The sequence below is a fragment of the Melanerpes formicivorus genome, unplaced genomic scaffold (genome assembly GCF_026170545.1).
Source record: "Melanerpes formicivorus ecotype bairdi unplaced genomic scaffold, bMelFor1.0.p_v2 SCAF_14, whole genome shotgun sequence".
NCBI lineage: Eukaryota > Metazoa > Chordata > Aves > Piciformes > Picidae > Melanerpes > Melanerpes formicivorus.
In genome coordinates, this window is record NW_027142366.1 from 4,431,755 (window position 1) to 4,450,402 (window position 18,648).

The window sequence follows — 18,648 nt, forward strand, 5'->3', positions numbered from 1 at the left end:
ATGTATCTAACCCTGATCACACTTGGGTTAGCTTCAGGACCCTTTTTTTTTTTTGGGGGGGGGGAGAGTGGGCTGGCACATCATTTTGTTCTTCCCCTTGCACTTTATCCTCATTTTATCTCTTTTTCTTCAGCCTGGCAGCTCTGATGCTGCAGAGAGGCAGATTTTCACACGGACCTATTTTTAAATCACTTGACATGATTCAGTGTGAGCCCTTCTGAGTAACAGTGAAAAGATAGTGCTCAGGCTGAGGAAAATAATGCTTGGTTTGTGCCCATGTCTGAAAAAAGAGAAATCCACCTGGCCTTGCAGGAAAGCTTTCAGGCAGAACTGACCTGATAGGGTCATTCTGGGAGTAGGTATGCTCTGTCCCATGTTGCCATCAGAAGCCCTATGAGGAGAAGCTGAGGAAGCTGGGGTTGCTTATCCTGGAGAAGAGGAGGCTCAGGGGAGACCTTATTCTCTACAACTACCTGAAGGGAGGTTATAGACGGGGGGGGTTGGTCTCTTCTCCCAGGCAACCAGCACCAGAACAAGAGGACACAGTCTCAACCTGTGTCAAGGGAGGTTTAGACTGGATGTTAGGAAGAAATTCTTACCAGAAAGAGAGATTGGCCATTGGAATGTGCTGCCCAGGGAGGTGGTGGAGTCACCATCACTGGAGGTGTTTAGGAAGAGACTGGATGGGGTGCTTGGTGCCATGGTTTAGTTGATTAGATAGTGTTGGATGATAGGTTGGACTTGATGATCTCAAAGGTCTTTTCCAACCTGGTTATAAAAAATACAAGAAAAAAGAGACCTTCCCCAGAGAAGCATGGCACATACCCCTTGTTACCATGTGTGTCTTCCTTTCCTAGGAGCCAGAATGCAAATTTCCAGAACCCCCGTTGCGAGAATACCCCGCTCATTGGCCGGGAGTCCCCACCTCCCTCAGTAAGTCTCTCTTTACTGCTCCTCTCTGCTTCAGCAACTTTGGGCAATATACTTTTACCACTCCTACATACTCTCAAGGGAGCTGATTGTGCAGCCAAACACAGGATCTGGCCCACGAATGGCAGCAGTTTGAGTATACAAGCCATGTCTCACCTGCCATGGAGAATAAAACCCTGCTATGCTGCTTTGGACATCACACATACAAAGAATAAAACTCAAATCTCTTGACACTGGTAATCCTATGGGCCCAGTCCTGCCACCACTGAAGTGCATGAGTCTCTTGGTGGGTGACTTCAGCAGGATGATTCACTTGCATGCAGTGTACTTGCTATCTATGGCACTGGTTCCTCAAGCTTATAAAACCAGAGACTTGTTAATGCAGTAAGTTCAGAGTTATTGCTGAACCTCTCTCCTTAATCTGCCCTAAAGAGATGGTAGGGTGAAACCTGTATTTATTTAATTATTATTTTTTTTTATGTTGAGATTCTTTTTTTTTTTTAACCTTCCTTTCACAACTGTTTTACTTTCTTTAGAAATCTGTTTTTGTATTTAATTTCCTATGGAGGAAAAAAAAAACAAACCAAACCCAAACAACAGCCAACTTTCATGGAAGGTTTTGGTGTTGGGAGTGGCCCTATAGCCATTCTGTGTGCTGGATAAAACATGGGCTTGCCTTCATGTCTGTGTAAGAACTAGATGAACCTTGCCCTCCTTCACTGGATCCTGTAAGCCTTCCTTACACCAGAACTTGGAGAACATGCCATCGCAGTGCTCACTTGACTTGGTGGTGTGAGGACAGAGGATGAGTAGTAGCATGCTCAATAATCAACCAGTCTCCAGGTATAGGTAAAGAAAATACTCCATGATGCATGGCTCAAATTCGTGGGAAGGGGAGGAAGAATGGTTTGGAAGCTGGAGTAGGAAATATGGTGGAAAAGAGGACATCACACTGATGTTTTCCCTTCAGAAGGACCAGTTCATCGTGCTGTAGAGGAAGTGGAAAAGTGGAGGGTAGATCCTTGTCTCTGTACTTGGCCAGACCTCTTTCAACCTTCACAAAGTTTTTCCTGATCCCTGGTGGTACTCTTATTGCAAGCTTTGGTAGCATTATCTGCTCTCAGCAACGAGATGGTCCTCAGGAGAAGAACTGATGTACTTCACGCAGTAGAGTGTGACAAACGCTTTACTGTTGGCGTTTCCTGCTGTGGAAAGGGCACTGTTCCTCTGGTACTGCTAAGGCACATATTTGTTCAATGTCTGTAGACCAAGGTCCTGCTTTCCCTTGTCCTATAGCTCTTCTGCTTCAGAGAAAGCACACTCCTTTCTGCAGGGGCTTTAGTTATGCAAGAAGTTCCCTGGTTCTTCTGTAGCTGTTTGCATTAATAACCCAAGGGGCGATCGGAGTCCTGGTGCCTTAGGCTGATTTCTGAGAGTAGATTAAGATGAGATTTTATTTCCAGGGTAACTTGACTTGGCAGTCATCACTATGGCCTACAGGGAAGTGCAAGAGCTGAAGGATGGGAGTACAGTGTGGTGCCAATAGAGAAGGGAAGCTTGTCCCTAGACAAGGCAAGGAACAGGCTGTAGGATAAATGTGTTTTCTGGAGAGATGTCGTAGATGGGCAGACAAAAACACTGTCTGCTCTCATACTGGCAGGCAGCAGGGAAGGGGGGTTTTCTGGGATTGTTGTGTTTGCAGCTTTCCATAGCAGATGGCTGAGACCCTACTGAGGCAGAAGAAATTGTAACTTTTCATAGCAAATTGTCTGTGGGAGGAGAGACAGCAAAAGAGAATAACAATGCACGTGTCCCTGCCTCTTTTGGGGAGGGAGGTGAGCAGGGGGATAACCATCCAGATAGGTTATGTCCAGTGGGTGGACAGAGCTGCTATATTCTGTTTAGCTTTCTGTGAACAGATGGTGAAAACTTAAGATGTGATGATCCTGCTGCATTGTTTGTCCGTTACTTTTCCTGGCTTTTTGTTTGTTTGTTTATTTCCCTTCTCTCATTCCTTCTGTTTTCTCCTTCTTGCCACAGGGCTATTCCCTTAGGGTTGTAGAGCCCACCTTGTCGCTGACACACACCACAACGTTTCACTTGCTTGCACTGTGTTTTTCATGCACGTTGAGGCTGCACTCTCTTTTTCTCTCTCTTTCTTGCGTCATCACAGTTGTATTTGGCTGCCATGGACAGTAGCAGCCATATGAGCTGGCAGCTTAAGCCCTCGGACAGTGCACGGACATACTGGTAACAGCGCCCGCAAATGGAACAGGTACTGGAAACAAGGTCCTTCTTGCTCAACCCCTTCTCCACTCCCAACCACTCCCTTCATCCCTGCACTGTTTATCCCAGGCCAGTGCCTTTTATTTCTTCACATTCCTTCCCTCTGCACCTCCCACCCCATTCCTCCCTGCCAAGGGTTAAAATGAACATTTTTGCTCTGGTGCAGACTCAAGGAGCTCTGTCTGCCTTGCAAAGGCTTCTGGTGCACCTCCTGAGGGTTATGGGTGCCCAGGCCTCGCAAAAGCTAACTCACGGCAGCTTCAACTCAGAGTCCACGCTTGAGAACGACTTGAACACTTAGTACTGAGTGCTGCTCAAATATACAACTGGCCTTGCACTTCAAATGCAGAATAGAAGATCTATCATCACAAGAAGCCATTTCCTAGAAGCAAAACGAAACACTCTAGCAGCTTTTCAGTCTGGACTGGTTGTCTTAATTCAGCTTTTGGCTTCCCTTGAGCCCCACTGCTGTTCTGTTCATCTTGACTGGTCATAACAGCATGTGCCTGAAGCCAGCAGTACCTACCTGCCACAAGCTTTTAGCTCCTCAGTGGAAGTTTTAATTTGTTCAGGGATCCTGGCTGGTAATGGTGGCCTGCGCTGAAGAGTTACTTCATTGCCCGTTAAATCCGTGTGCAGCTTCTCCCTTTATCCTTGCATTCAAAGTTAGAAAGGAGCAAGTTTAACAATAAACAAATAAATAAATAGATGCCTTCCTTAAATAAATAAATAAATACCTCCCTTAAGGGTCCAGACATAATCACTAAGATCTATTTCATTCTGTTTCAAAACCTGTTACTGTTCTGTTTGTTTTGTGCGTCCAAATCATCCTATCCATGTCCCACAGGCTCTGTGAACAGGGCCCTCCTAGTACCATTCCACTGTCCGGTCTCCTATTGGGCTGTAGTTGCTGATGTTCTCCAAGGTGTTTCCCTTGATGTGGCCCATCACAAAGCCACATGCCCACAGAGAGAGTAGGTGGTCTGCATTAGGCCTTGTAGTCTTCTAGCTTGGCTGAATCTAGGGTATGGTTAATGCTACCAGGCAACTCACCTGGTATGAAGGGTAGTGCTCCTTCAAGGGAACTCCAGTCACACAGTAGCTGGGAGGTGTTGGTTCCACTTGGACAAAGGATCTGTTACTTTTGGCTTGTGCAATCTAAGATCTATATCTTGTATTCTGTTCTCAGAAATACATGTCCATAAAGCTGCTGTTCCTTCTTTTCTGCTGTTCCTGTGGGGGCTTTTGTCAGCCTTGCACTGGATTCCTTCCTGTCATGTTGCTGCTTGGTCCGCGTTCTTGCTGCCTCTTGCCATTTGTCTGCCTGCGTGTCTTGATGCCCTCTGCTGTGGTGCATGAAAGCTGACTTGTCTTGAAGCATGGTGCTAGCACCCTTGAAAGAGTCACAACTTCCTTTGCTCTTAAGTCTTGCAAAGACTGCTCTTGGGCATCAGCTTATGGTGGGTTTTCTGCTTTTTGGTTCCGGCAGGAGGTGTCGTAGTGATGTTAGATGGGTCTGGTCCATGAAAGAAAATACTGCTTGTTTGGGGGGGGCAATTCTAGTGTCCTCACTCTGGACTTGAGGTCTCCTCTGGGCCGAAACATGACCTGATCTCAGTCTGCACTGTCTTCTGTTTACTGTAGGTCACACCCACAGTTTCATGTGGCTGTCTGCAGGGCTAAGAAAAAGGCATTGCATTCCTTCCAGGACTTTAAAAGCCAACAAAACAAACAGAAGCTCTGTTCTTCTGACTTTGAAAGCTGAAGTCCCTTTGAATTCAGAACCCACTGGCTGGAATTGCCTGTTTCCCTGCATCTTGTACCTCCCATACCTAATGATACCAAACCTTGTGTGTTTACTGTGCTCTAGCAATTTGAGAGGTGGATCCACATTTAATAACTTGAATCCAGAAGCTTTGGTCTCTGTTGGATTACCTGAATAGCTCTGGCAGGAAATCAGAGTCAAAGGTAGCTGAAGAGAGATACCTGTGGTTTTTTTAACCACAAATAGTTAATGGCTTCTACTCAGAGCCACGGTTTCATATGGTAAGTGATCTTCCAGCATAGCTCAGTTAGCTGTGGAGTACTCAGTCTACACAGTTCACAGGAGCTGGTGGAATTCATGGTCTCAAAAATGATCAGATTATTCCCATTATTTTTGTTGTGCAACCAGTGACCCCTGTGTACCGATGATTCCTTTGTACACAGGCTGTGTGTGTTAAGCACCTAACTACTACGTGCTGGCAAACCATACCTACGAAAGCTTGTACCCTCCACAAGGCTGAATGTGAAGGAGACACTCTTCTTGTTGCTGTTCCTTTGGAGAAATACAAAAATAAACTTGTGTGCAATCAGCTCTGTTTGTCCTAGCTGCCTGGGAAGTGGCTGGGAGGTGTGCTGTGTTGAATAGCACGAGCCACCAGGAGACAGGCCAACAAGAAGTCTTGTAGGCATTCTTCTTAGAAGAGCTGACAGTGTGGTGTAGGTATGGGTTGGAACTTGTCTTCTGTGCTGTTTTTGAAGGGGTAAATGAGGGTATAGAGGCACGTGGGCACTTCAGCAGGAGTACCGGAAGAATGGCTGCATTGTGCATGTTCTTTAGCCTTCTATGAAAGCTCTTCTTTAAAGGAAACTAAATGCAACTGCACACCTTACAGCTGTGTCAAGCACTGCATCCAGGTTACCCCAGAGTAGAGCCCCAGACCTCCTTAGCTGTGAATTATGCTCAGATTTTACTTAGAATTACTTTATAAAGGAGTGTAAGACTCTAAGTATGGATAATGTAGTTTGGTTTTATATCCGTGTGACCGACAAGCGTCTGCTGATACAGCTTCATCTGCTGGCCAGGCCACATGTTGGAAGCTGTGTATTGCACAGCATTTTCCCAGCAGAGGATGCACTGAAGGACTTGGTTGAGGCACTACTGTCAAAAGCATGTGGAGCAAAGCATTTGTACATGTCTAATGCAGTGACTGAAGATCTGGTGCGTGCTGGCAGAGCTGTGCTGGTTGAGAGGTGTGCAGCGGAGTCTTAGCTCTCTACTTCCAGCTTCCAGTCGTACTTAGCATAGCCATTAAAATTGCACTTCAATAACAGAAGAAGAAACTGGCTCAAATTTTAATGGGAAAAGGTACAAAGGCACAAAAATCCAAAGTTAAGGAGAGACTATCAGCCCTAACTCTGACTACTCTGAGTCTTGATTTGCTCCTGGTGGTGGATTGCAGGTAGGTTTTGAATGTACAATGCTCTCTGCTTGACTATTCAGATCTCGTGCTCCTGACTGCTTTGTTTTAGTGACACTTAAACAACTCTGGGGGGGGGGGGGTTCTTGGTGGAAAAGGAGCGAGGAGTGAGTTCCTTTTGGGATTTTCCCCCTCCATGATGGATGTGCTTTCTACATCCTACAAATGCAGTTCAAGTGGCCCTTCTTGATTTTTTTTCTTTTAATGATTGATTTATTTCTATTTTAATGCTGTATCTTGCATGCTGTGTGCAGAACCTATGTGACTTGTCCAGGAAGATGCCAAATAACCTTCCATGACCTGAGATTTTACTTTATTTTATCTTTTCTGAACATTTCTTACAAAACCTTGGCACCTGGAAGTTCTCTGCTCATACTCATCTCCTATCCCATGTCACTGTACAGAATACAGATGGAAAGTGAGCAATCAGATGCATTTTTTTTTCCTTCTAAGACCCTCTTCTTGGCATGATGCTTGGCTGGTAATTTCAGCACTGCACTGTGTGAAACGTGCCCTGCTTACTCCATGAGAAAGTTCTTCAACTTCTAAGCCTCTCAGAGCCTGTTGGGTTAGTCTGGTGTTTTAATCATGCCCTAAGCTCTCTGAAACAGTAACCACATTTATTAAGCTGCATAGAACATAGGCCTTAAACTAGCTCAGCTTGGTCTTCTCTACCTTTTTCCTTCTCACTGACAAAAGACATGTCTTAAAGACAAAGAAGAGATTGTACCCTTTGTCTTCTAAATATAGCTGCCTTTTCTGGGCCAGAGTTTTATATTAAGATCCATGTTCTTCAGAAAGTTTTCCAGTTATGGAAGGCACTAAAAAAATGAGCGTGGAAATAAGCCACAGGTGTCGTCTTCTTGTGCCGATGGGGTCAGCTCTGCCAAAGGAGCTGTTTCTCTCCCCTATTGTGCAGAGGCTGAGCCCAGGTCAGCCTTTGAAGGAAAAAAATGATGAAATGCTATTAATTCTCTGAAAACCCCCTTGGACAGTGAAGCTTTTGAGGTTCTAAAGATGCCTGATAATGTTCTTTCCCAGTAGGCAAGATAAATCATAGCTCCTGGTGTGGAGCTGCCTTTCAGTTGTCTCTCTGCCAGCTTAACCAGCTATTTTATGTGGTTCAGCTTTAAAAGTGATAAAAAGTTAGTATGCTGACGAGCACTCTTGGGAAGTAAGATGTGGGTATTACAGAATTATTCAAGCTCCAGCTGGTATAAAAAGGGGAATAAAACGTCTGTCCTCGTTGCTTGGTTGTTAGTATCATGGAAGCAGAATCCCAGAAGCAGCAATGTGGTCATGATGAAAGCATTGAGCACATTGGCATAGAGGGGGCAGAGTCTTTTGTTCTTACTGCTGGGTATTGTTTGCATGCTTTTCAGCTCGTTATTCAAAGCTGAATGGCATGTGTTACCTCAGTAGCCTCTGGGAGCTGGTTTGGATTACCTTGCTTAGAATAAAGAAAAGAAAGTAAGAAAAAACAACCCTGAAAATCAAAATAAACCCTCTCTTCTCTCTGACTTTCTCTTCTCACCCCCAAGCTGGAGTCTTGTCTGCTACTGTGCAGTATGCAGGTTGGATCCCAAGCCCCAGAGGACCGTTAGCCATCTGAGAACAGTTAGCTAATATCATCTTGTTTGATGGCAGCCCGTTCCCAGCCTGGCAGGGTCTGTTCTTTCTTGGGCATGAATTGATCAAAGATTCATTCTTCTACACTTCTCTTTCAAACTGCCCATCTGTGATGCATACAGTCTTCTGATGTCCTCAGTGCTGTAAAATGCAGTGTAAAAATGCAGTGCACACTCATTTGCTTTTCAGCCTCCTTTTTCTGGCATGGTTGAAAGCCATAACACAACTCAGAGAGAGGGCGAAGGTGTGAGGCGGGTTTTTACATCTGCATCATTTCCATTTCCCTCTCTTCTCGCAGGCAAAGTGTGCCATATTTCAACTCAATGGCTATTGGATTTCCTTCTCTGTAGAGAGCTTGAAGGAATTGTTAACCCATCTGCACTGAGCTGGCCAGCAGGCTGACAGAGTGTTGCTCAGAGCGGACTACACAGCGACTTGTGAAACTTTCCTTGTCAGACTCAGCCACCAGCTCCTTGATAAGGCTTGCTGTAAATCCAGACTGTTTGGTGATGGGAGGTGGTCGCAATCTGTGGTTCCTTGTCTACATTAGACATTCTGACTTACTTTTCTGTTCTATTTGTTTTGTTTTCTTGTCTTGTCTTCTTCCAGTACACCTCCAGCATGAGAGCCAAATACCTCGCCACCAACCAACCTCGTCCAGATGCTGGCAGTGTGCATTAAAGTGAAACAAGCAAAAGCAAAAAAGCAAACAAACAAACAAACAACCCCCACATGTGCAGTCAGACTAAACAATGTGCCAACTGCTGTGCCCCTGTGCTGTCCTCGTAGAACAATCCTGCTGTTCTGCCCAAAACCCTTCTGGTTCTCCAGTCCAGACCACCCCTCCAACATGGTACCTGCCCACTGGAGTGGAAGCCCCCTTTGAATTTAAGCCTCCACCTTGATGTGCAAGAGAGAGCAAGCACATGCAGGCAAGAAATTGGGTCCAGCTGCCTGGGGGCCAGCTTATTAGAGTAGCCTGTCAGAAAAAAAAAAACTGGTGAATATCTTCTGCCCCCCTTTTTCCCCCTTCCGTTCCCCAGAGGAACTGGGTGAAAGATGGTGGTAGATCTTCTTCACTTCTGCAGTGGGATCAGCAGCCTGTCACACCCTGAAGAAGCACAGGCTGGTGCCCACGGCTAGTGTACAGCAAGGGGATGCTGAGGCAATGCACATCGTGGCATTTTGGTGGGAGCCCTCTGGTTTGGTGCTCTGTGTGAGGGAGGAGGGAAACTCCTGCTCACTGCATATCCACTGTCATTTGGGAGCCAGGGGCTCTTCTAGAGCAAACCATTCCACTACCCTGGTTAACTTCTTTTTTGGGTTTTTTTTTTTGGTTGTTTGTGGGTTTTTTTTAATCCATTAAGAAAATGCCTTTTTCTTTCCCACTCTATCTCATATGTGAAATCTTGAGGAGGAGCAGAGGGAGCCCAGCACCAGTCAACTACCCTGACCTCTCTGCTCCATCAGGGAAGCCCAGGTACTTGCAGATGGCATTCTGGGTGCTGCCTTGATGAGGCTGACACACAGATCAAACAGGAGCCAGCCACTCACTTGGTGCCAAATTTGTCCAGGAAAAGACCTGCAAGGTTTGATGGGATCATTTTTGCACTAAAGAGCTCCAGCTCTCTGATGCTAGGTCTCGTGGGACAGAGAAGCTGGAAGCACCAATGGATTTCTAGCAAAAGTGAGGCCTCCCTGCAGGGGTGACCTCTGAACTCTGCTGGACTTTTTTTCTTTAAAAATAAATAAGAAAAATCATGATTTACAGCACAGGGTTGCTGAACTGGCATTGCTGGAGGCTTCTGGGGCCTCAGTTCTAACAAACTCACAAGTCTGTCAGTTTACCTACTGCATTCCAGAGCCAGAAACCCAAATGACACCTGAAGAACATGGTGACTGGCAGAACAAGTTTTTGTTTCATTCTGTTTCACTTAGTTTTGTTTCTCAAGGCACATTGCTAACCACTATCTGACCATATTAGGGCACATGTAAGGCATTTTTCTAGACACGAGGCTGAACAAGGCTTGCAAAGAGGCAGCTGGATGCCTGCAGAGGGCAACATCCTCCATTGGTGCTGTACTTTCCACTGAAGAGCAGTGCTCCTGTGGGCACTGACAGCTTCCTCCTGGAAGAAGAGACTTGCCTCTTGAGAGGTACTGTCTAGTACTGCCCTTTCAGTAGGGTAACAATGATGTTCCTTTTTGTCTTTTTACCTCTGAGCAAGGGCATCTCAGTGTGGCTGCTGAGTATTAGCTTAAATAACCAGCAGAGGAAGTCAGGTGGGCAACATCTCTCAAACTGGAGTCGAGCCACTGGCAGAGGCAGTTTGTCTTCACCTCAGTGATGTTCAGACTTGGTGTCTGTTTACCCCACGTTTGCTGTTATGGGGCACAGAATCTACCAACCTGCCTTTACTCTAGCCAGTTGCCTTTTTGCAGTGAGGTAGGAATTGCTCCTAGCTAAGTGGGAGCTGTGAAAGGGTACCAGCTCTGTGGAAGAGCAACTTCTGAGACTCCTCTTAAGATAGAAACCACTACTAGACTGCAAAAGCTGTAGGCCAGCAGTTACCATTCAAATGAGCGAGGTAGACAGGGAGGAGGCACCACCATGCAGACAGGAAAGGAAGGTTTTGGAGAAAACTTGACACTTCACCCCAACTCTGGAAGCAGGATTTTCTTGCTCAGGACTGAGTATGCCCTTTCAGATGTGTTTGATGGGCTTCACACTGAAACATACCTCTGTGTTGTCAAATAACAGGGGAAGGGAAATGTAGTCGCAGGTGTCGTGGAGTGACAACTGTGGTTCATGAGCACCAAGTTTTCTACCCTGTCTTAAAGCCTACCAGGAGACCTGGGTGTGCAAGCTTGAGACATGGTTAGCTTGCAGGGTCTGAAGCATGCAGCTATGGGGAGCTGAACCTTCCCCTTGCTTTGAAGAAAGAAGCAACAGCCATATAATCCTTGTCAGACTGAGTTGCTCTGCCGTCACCTCTCCTTGCAAGGATGTGCTCGGATTGCTACTTACACTAAATTGTGGGGGACCTGCTCTAAGCTCTGTGGCCCAGTGTGGATTGAAGGCAAGTGCTTTGAAGGCTGGAGGGTGTGGGGAACCCAAGTGCTTTGTGTACTGACTTCTGTGTATCAGAATGCATTGTGAACGTCTGTGTGACTGCACCTTGGGCTGGATCTAGACTGTCACAGTGGTATTGCCTGTGCCAGCAGGGCTGACAGGGGAGCCAGCCTATGCCTTTTTGTTTGCAGCATCTGATGGAGCAGCCACCTTGACCTGCTTCCTTCCAAGGTTTGGTGTAGCCATTCTTAACACTCAGAACAACCTCTAACGATGTTTGGGGCTCGCAGCAAGGCACAGATGTGGAGATATGTGCTCTGTGACTTCAACATGTAACTGGAAAGAATGTTACAGAGATAACCTTTCGCTCTCTGGAGGCCAGCATAACATGACTGCAGTGTGAGCCGTGTACCTTTGTCCAGCCAGCACTTCCTTTACTTGACATGGATATTGCACTTTTGTAAAGCATCCTGGAACTCTGCTGCCCCGCTGCATGCTGTGCAGAGCGCTGGATAGGAAACACAGACAAATGGGTTTCTTTTGGGTTCTTCTTATTACTACCTTTTTTGTTTCTTTGTTTTTCCCTTTCCTTTTTTTTTTTACTGGAACCTTGAGCAACAGTGTGGCATTTTCTGCAGGCTGGTCTGAACAGATCTGCTGAAGAACAGATGGCCTTTGCCTATTCTTATGGCTGCGACATAATCAGTCTCATCCATATGGTCACATTTTGTCTGAGGAGTGGACTTGCAAAAGCCAAGATCTCCCAGACTCTGTGCCTCCCTCTTGGGTGAACAGCAGGTGCTATCTGGCGAAGACTCATCTGTTCTAGATGGCATTCATGGTCGAGGGAGCCCAAACTCTTCACGCTGTAGGGGAGAAAGCTGTAGAGACTTCTCTCTCGTCCATCGTGTGTCTCTGTTTTTAATGTGACAAAATGCCAAGGCCATATCACTTGGTGTGTCCCAGCTGACCTTATTGGAACATTACTCCTGTTACTGGTTGCTAGCAAAAGGGTCCAGAATTCAGGGGAGATGAGATTGGCCTCCGGACACCTCGCTGACTGCAAACTCAAGGCAGCTCGTCCAGCTGAAGGTGACTGCATCAGTGAAGACACTTCATGTTACTTTTTCAGAAGCACAAATGTGGGCATTGGCTTGTCTGGTTGGCTTGGTTTATTTCCACTGCATCATCATGGGTGAATGACACTTTCTTTTGGAACTGAGAACTCTTCCAAGCACACAAACATCTCCACAATGTGAAATGTAAATAGCATGTTGGACTCTTGTGTCCAGTGTTCAAGACTGCATTGTAATTGTAAAGGAAATCGAATCAAGACTTGGCTGTGAATTTCTTGTGCTGTCTTGGGAATATAACTGTAGTGTTTGTATCCTGTATGTACTATTAAACTGAGTTCATTTTTATGTGCTGATAAAAAGGGTTCAAGCTAAGATTTTTAGCGTGCATCCATGTATCCAGCTGTGAAGGATGGAGTGCTCCCTTCCCCTCCTGTCCTTTTTAAGTTTTCTCCATTTGGTAGGTGCTCATTTTCCATGTACAGTCATCTCAGCCAAGATGCAAGGAGTGTGTTGAGGGGGACACGGTGCATGGGGGTTTTAAGTGCTCCTAAGTTAGGATTTCCATAGCAGTTCCCTGAAAATACCTGAAAAGTCTGGCCCTGCTGAGAGAGACCGTTTCTGAGGGGGCCATTCAGCCATTGCTCACAAGAGCTCTGGGTGCTGCAGGGGGATAGCAGCCAGGACTGGGTGGATACCCTTAAGAGCAAGGTACCTCTGTGGATAAACCTATGCTTCACTGCTGGTCCCGCCTTCTCTCCTAGCAGCAACTGAAATTCCACACTGAGCCCTTTGAAGGAGAGAGCAGTGTCTTGGCTTGTTGGTTCTAGCCACCCCACCCCATTCAGGAGTGGATGAGGTGGGTGAGCTTTCCTTTAGCTGGGGAGAGGAGCTGTCTTTGAAGTACTTCCTACCTGGGGACCAAGAAGAAGCTAGGGTCTTCCCCGGCTCAACAAGTCTGTTAGTGTAACTCAGTGAACATCTCTGGGTGGGAGGGGAAAAACCTTCGAGGGAGATACTAGGGAATAGATCTGCTGCCTTGAGAGAAGAGACCTGCCAGGACTTAATGTGCTCTTAACCAGGTGACTTCTTTCATCGCAGCCTACACCCCCTTCTCTAGAAGTTATTTGTATGCATGCTATGGATGGCTTCCCTCGTCATTCCAGGAGGCCCAGCAGAAGTGTGGGATGTTTTGGTAGCAGTTCCTAGATGGCTATCAAGTGGTCTGTGCTTTTTTGGGGGGAATGGGATGGCCTGCCCAGCCGTGATGGTGAGCGTGTTGCCCAGCTGAGAGAGAGAATGGGTTGGGTACTGGCGGCCTGGAGCTCCCGGGTGCTCACCCAGCCCCTCTGGCTGCATGCATGAACTGAGTGGAACATAAATTGTTGTACAACCAGAAAGTTCAAAAAAAATTCCTTACCTAAAGAGGATAACTGTAGCATGAAGCTCTTAGGTGCTCTGCATATTTAATACCACATTGCTCCTCACTATGCAATTCCCAACTCCTTCCTTCCTGTTCCTCCTCTAATTTCACATCAAGGCTTCTCCAGTGGCCTCTGCGCAGGAGGCCACTGCAGTCCCAAAAAAAAACCACAAACAAAGGGAAAGGTTCATTTCTTCCATTGTCCTCTGCACTGGGTCCAGCTGCCCGAGCCATCATCGTGTGCCTCAGGTCCCTTGTTAATGGGAGGCCCCCATGAGTTCCATTCACATCATCCAGAGGGAAGTTTTCTTTTCTTGGACACTGTGCACAGAAACCTAATGGTGACCATGTACCTGGCCTTTTGGTAACTTTTCTGTTCTCTCTTTCTTAACCATAATGGTTGTATATCATACCACTTTATATACATATATAATATATAAATATATATAATTTCCCCCCCTCCCCCCCCCCCCCCCCCTTTCTTTTGCTCTTCTTTTATTTTTACAACTTTGGACCTGCTCTTAGTTTCTTTCAAGTGTTCCTGCACTTAACCCAAACTGTTTTTAAATTGTGAGGATTCAAGAGGATTGAGCCCATGTTTTATTTCGGTTTGGTTTGGTTTGGTTTTGTATCTTTACTTTTAATTCTGTAGTTCTCTTGATTGTAATGTAGCTATTTTTTACTGTAACTTTTTGGTTGGCGAATACTAAACAACAAACAAAAACAAAACCTAAATGTAATTTCTGTGGTTTCTATTCAGCTTGGGTTTCATGTTTTAAAAAAAAAAAAATAAACAATTTAAAACCACTGCTCCTCTGGATGGATTCTTATTTTTTTCCCCTCTATCACCCTCTTTCCTTTTCTTTCCCCTTGCTCATAAACCTCCCTGAAATTTTGTTAGCTTTCATACGTCGTGGTAGGTCCAGGAAGGGAGGATGGGTAATGGTGCCATGAAGCCTAATAGCTAGTAGAGGGTGGAAGGACATTGAGACTCTTGAATGTGTCCAGGGAAGGGCAGTGAGGCTTGGGAGGGGTCTGGAGCACAGCCCTGTGAGGAGAGGCTGAGGGAGCTGGGAGTGTTTAGCCTGGAGAAGAGGAGGCTCAGGGAAGACCTTGCTCTCTACAACTACCTGAAGAGAGGTTGTAGCCAGGAGGGGATTGATCTCTTCTCTAAGGCAATCAGCACCAGAACAAGAGGACACAGTCTCAAGCTGTGCCAGGGGAAGTTTAGGCTGGAGGTGAGGAGAAAGTTCTTCACAGAGTTGTTAGCCATTGGAATGTGCTGCCCTGGGAGGTGGTGGAGTCACCATCCCTGGAGGTGTTCAAGAGGGAATTGGACGTGGCACTTGCTGCCATGGTTTAGTAGTCATGAGGTGACAGGATGGACTTGATGATCTTTGAGATCTTTTCCAACCTTATTGATTCTATGATTCTATGAATAGGAACATGAGTGCCAGTAATCAAATGGTTAATGTCCCTCCTGCTCTGTAAGTGTTGCACAGGTATTGCCAGAGCTGCTTTCTTCCTTTGCTTATAGGTCTCAACCTGATCTGCTTGTTGTTAGAAATCATAGAATCATAGAATCAAAGATCATCAAGTCCAACCTGTCACCCAAGAGCTCACAACTAAACCATGGCACCAAGTGCCACATCCAATCCCCTCTTGAACACCTCCTGGGATGGGGACTCCATCACCTCCCTGGGCAGCACATTCCAACGGCTAACAACTCTCTCTGTGAAGAACTTTCTCCTCACCTCCAGCCTAAAATCACTGACTCTGGGATTTCAAATCCAGTTTGAAGACTGGACTGTTAAAATTGATCTGGACAGCTTCAAAAGAACCTCTGAAGAGAAATGATCAACGTGGAAAAATGTCCAAAGTGGGTATTTCCTTCAGGGAAAGCTGCACCAGTCCTGCTTTGGAAACAAGTTGGCTTCTCACCTCTGCTGAGGAGGGGTGAGGTTTGGCATGGGCAGCCTGGATGGGGCCACAGGGCCAGGCTCATCTCTGCTGTGAGGGGTCCTCATGCCAGGGGCCTCCAGGAGCTACAGGCACTGCTGCAGAAAATGCTGGAGCAGCTGAGAAATGTGGGCATCAGGCTGTGGAGCTGTTTACCCTGCACACAGTGTGTGTGATACCCTTCCTGAGCTGCCTCTGCTGCTTTGTTTCTGCTGCACTGGAGCATCAGTGAATACAAGTGGTTTATTTTCCACAGCCAAAGTACAATGAGTGTGGAAAAGTGGTATGGGGGGCAGGGGTACACCACCAGCTCAGCCCTGTCAGGATGTCCCTCTTCACAGGATGCTGCAATGTCTCTACCTGCCTTTGGTAGCATCAGGAGCTGGGGGAGCTCAGCGTGGGCTCATCTTTCTTGGCTCTGCCCCAGGCTATCGTGGGCTCCTTTTTAGTTCTTCCTTTGTACTGCTCTCTGATCATGGGCCCACTCATGCTGCATCTCTGTCAGGGAGTGAACTAAACCCTTCACCTTCCTGTATTTCCCTTGATCTTTTTTCTCCCTGATCCTCCCAGTCAAAAGGAGGGATTGAGCTCCTGCCTCTATTCTGCACTATTCTTGCCTTAACCTCAGCCCATCCCATGCCAGCTGTGGGTCTTTGGGAAACTCCCCACCACCAAACTGCAGTAAAACCAAACAGCATCTCCTGATGCCCCTGTGCCCTTAGGACAGGGTTGGAGGGACAGAATCAGCCTCTCATGCAGGAACGTAGGTCTTTTGGAAAAGAGCAAACAACTGTGAGGTGGGGAGGGTCATGGAAAGGCCCTTGGGCAGCGTTTGGTGAGAGCAGATAGCTCCAGCAGCGCTGCTTGCTCTTCAATTGACCGCAGGTTAAAGCAGAAAGCTCCCAAACTCCCCAGTGATACTGAAGGACCAAGCTGATGGTCCTGGATGTCACCACTAAGTGGCAGAGCCGGTTTGAAGGCCACTGGGAGGGAACTGCATCCTCCAGCACTGTGACGGTTGGGTTCTCCTCCTCAGTGTAGCTGGTCCTGCCCCGCTCCTCAGGGGAGTTGTCTGAAGGCCAGCCTGGTCTAAGCCAGGATCTAACTCAGTCTATATCACTGCTTTAGTTTTTTTAAGCTCTACAGGTGTTTGTATGGCTGAAGCCCACACCCATGCTCTGAAATCCTGCCCCTGGGTGCAGTGCAGAGCCACAGAGCACCTCATGCTGTGCCTCTCAGCCTCGTGGCTCTCAGCAGACTCTGGTCTTCCTCCCTTCACTAATAACTGACAGATTTGCCTCCCTTCTTTGCTTTCTTTCCACCTAAAGGGGGGAGAAGCCACATTTTCCAGCTTCAGCCCCAGCCTGAGAGGATTAAATCTGCTCTCTGTTGCAAAGGGCTTGGAGTAAAGGGAATCTGATGGCATGAAGGAAAATAAAGCCCCCATCAGAGTCAGCATGGAAATATTTTACCAGGTTTATGAACTCCTACCAGGGATGGGAACATGTGAAGGCCACCTGCCCAGTGACCTTTCCCAGTGCCTTCCAGCCAGCCATCCCCAGCAGTTTCACTCACCCTGCTGCACTGCTCCCTGTCCCAACAGGAGCAGGGCAGGGCTCTCCTGAGCCATGCAGAGCTGGGAGAAAGCAAGAGGGGAGGGGCAGTATGTGTGTGAATAAACCTTGCCTTCTGATCAGCCTTCAGTAGTGGTCTGTTAGGCTTCTCCCCTTGGAGATAAGGTAGGAGGGATGCCCTGGGGAGATGCTTTCAACTGTGTTTGTTCCTGTGGTGTACTGAGCTGTGCTAACAGAAGGGTTGCCTCTGGGAGCTGTCAGTGGCTTGGTGGCTGGCAAACCAGCAGGTAGAGATGGTGGCTGTTGTGTGCTCACTGGGATGCAGTTACTGACTGCATGCCCCATCTCCTGTCACCTCTCAGGGTGGGAAATGGCCTGTGCTGCAGGGAGTGTTTTCTGCAGAACATGGCACTGTGCTTGCAGTGTCTGCTGCTGCTGGAGCCTGTATCTGCCCAGCTTCTTCCATCAGCTCTGCGTGAGAGCTGGATCCATGGTGCTCCTTCAGAAGGGTCCCATCAGGACTCTGAGTCCCTGTGGATCTATCTGGAAAGGCAGCAGGGAGCTGAAATGACATCTCACCATCCCTAACCCCTTCTGAAGCATCCTTGTCCCTGAGGAATGACTCCATCTCCCCAGACCACTCTACCAGACTGCCTCCACTTCCAGGAGATTGTGGCCTCTCCTAGCACAGTGGGGGAGACCAGGACAGAGAGCTTAGTGTCCACTGGCCTGTCAGCTTGAAGGAGAAGCCTGACTGAGGAGAGATTCTGAGCTGTCTGACCGCATGGGGATGCTGAAGTCCTGCTCTTGGCATTTGGAAAGCTTTGCAAAAGGGGAGAGGGGAATGAGGCTCCCATCCAGCCCCAGGGCTCATCTGAGCTCCTCCACATCCCATGTCTGCAGCCCAGCCTGGACCATCTTGGTAGGTCACAGCATCACAGTACAAAGGGATGTGACTGCCCAGTATACATACCAGCAGCCTTCACCTGCTCAGGTGGCCATGCAGGGAAGGAGAGTGACCTGGCTGTGGCCACCTCAGTCCTTGGTCCAGGCACTGTGATGAAGCAGCCAGTCACACTGCCATGTCCTTCTGCTGTTGCTTGGTGGAGAGGGGAGGCAAGAGGGGAAGAACTTGTCCATCTGTGGCTGATGTCTCTGTTGCTGCAGGGCAGTTTGCCTTGGCTCTGCAGGCAGGAAGGTCTTTGCCTGGAGCAGGCAGAATTTCTCACCATGACCTCGGCAAAAAATCACTACTCAGGGATTTTCAATCCCTCCCCATTCTGTGGAGGGGAGTGGGAGGAAGTGCAGCTCCCTTCTCACTGCGAGGTGTTGCAGATGCTGGTGCTGCAGCCCTTCTCCCACTCACTTCCTCTTCCCACCAGCTGAGCACCACGGCGCTTGCACCCTATAAATCACTTGCTCATTCATGATTGGTTCCAAATGCTGTGCTTCAGGGCCAG

General features: G+C 47.5%; 1 protein-coding gene across 4 annotated transcripts in view; it reads left to right on the plus strand.

The window, feature by feature from the left end:
* TTYH3 (tweety family member 3) overlaps positions 1–14,462 on the plus strand; it is an 87,267-nt gene extending 72,805 nt beyond the window's left edge. The window contains exons 13-15 of one of the 4 annotated variants that reach the window (XM_068146657.1): positions 858–933; positions 3,104–3,205; positions 8,697–8,780. In XM_068146657.1, coding sequence (XP_068002758.1) covers positions 858–933; positions 3,104–3,184 — 157 coding nt within the window. In that variant the 3' untranslated portion in view covers positions 3,185–3,205; positions 8,697–8,780. Of the gene's footprint in view, positions 1–857; positions 934–3,103; positions 3,206–3,382; positions 4,122–8,696 lie in introns of those variants that run through there. The other 3 variants (XM_068146658.1, XM_068146659.1, XM_068146660.1) reach the window with 3 other exon arrangements.
* The last annotated feature ends 4,186 nt before the right edge of the window (positions 14,463–18,648 follow it).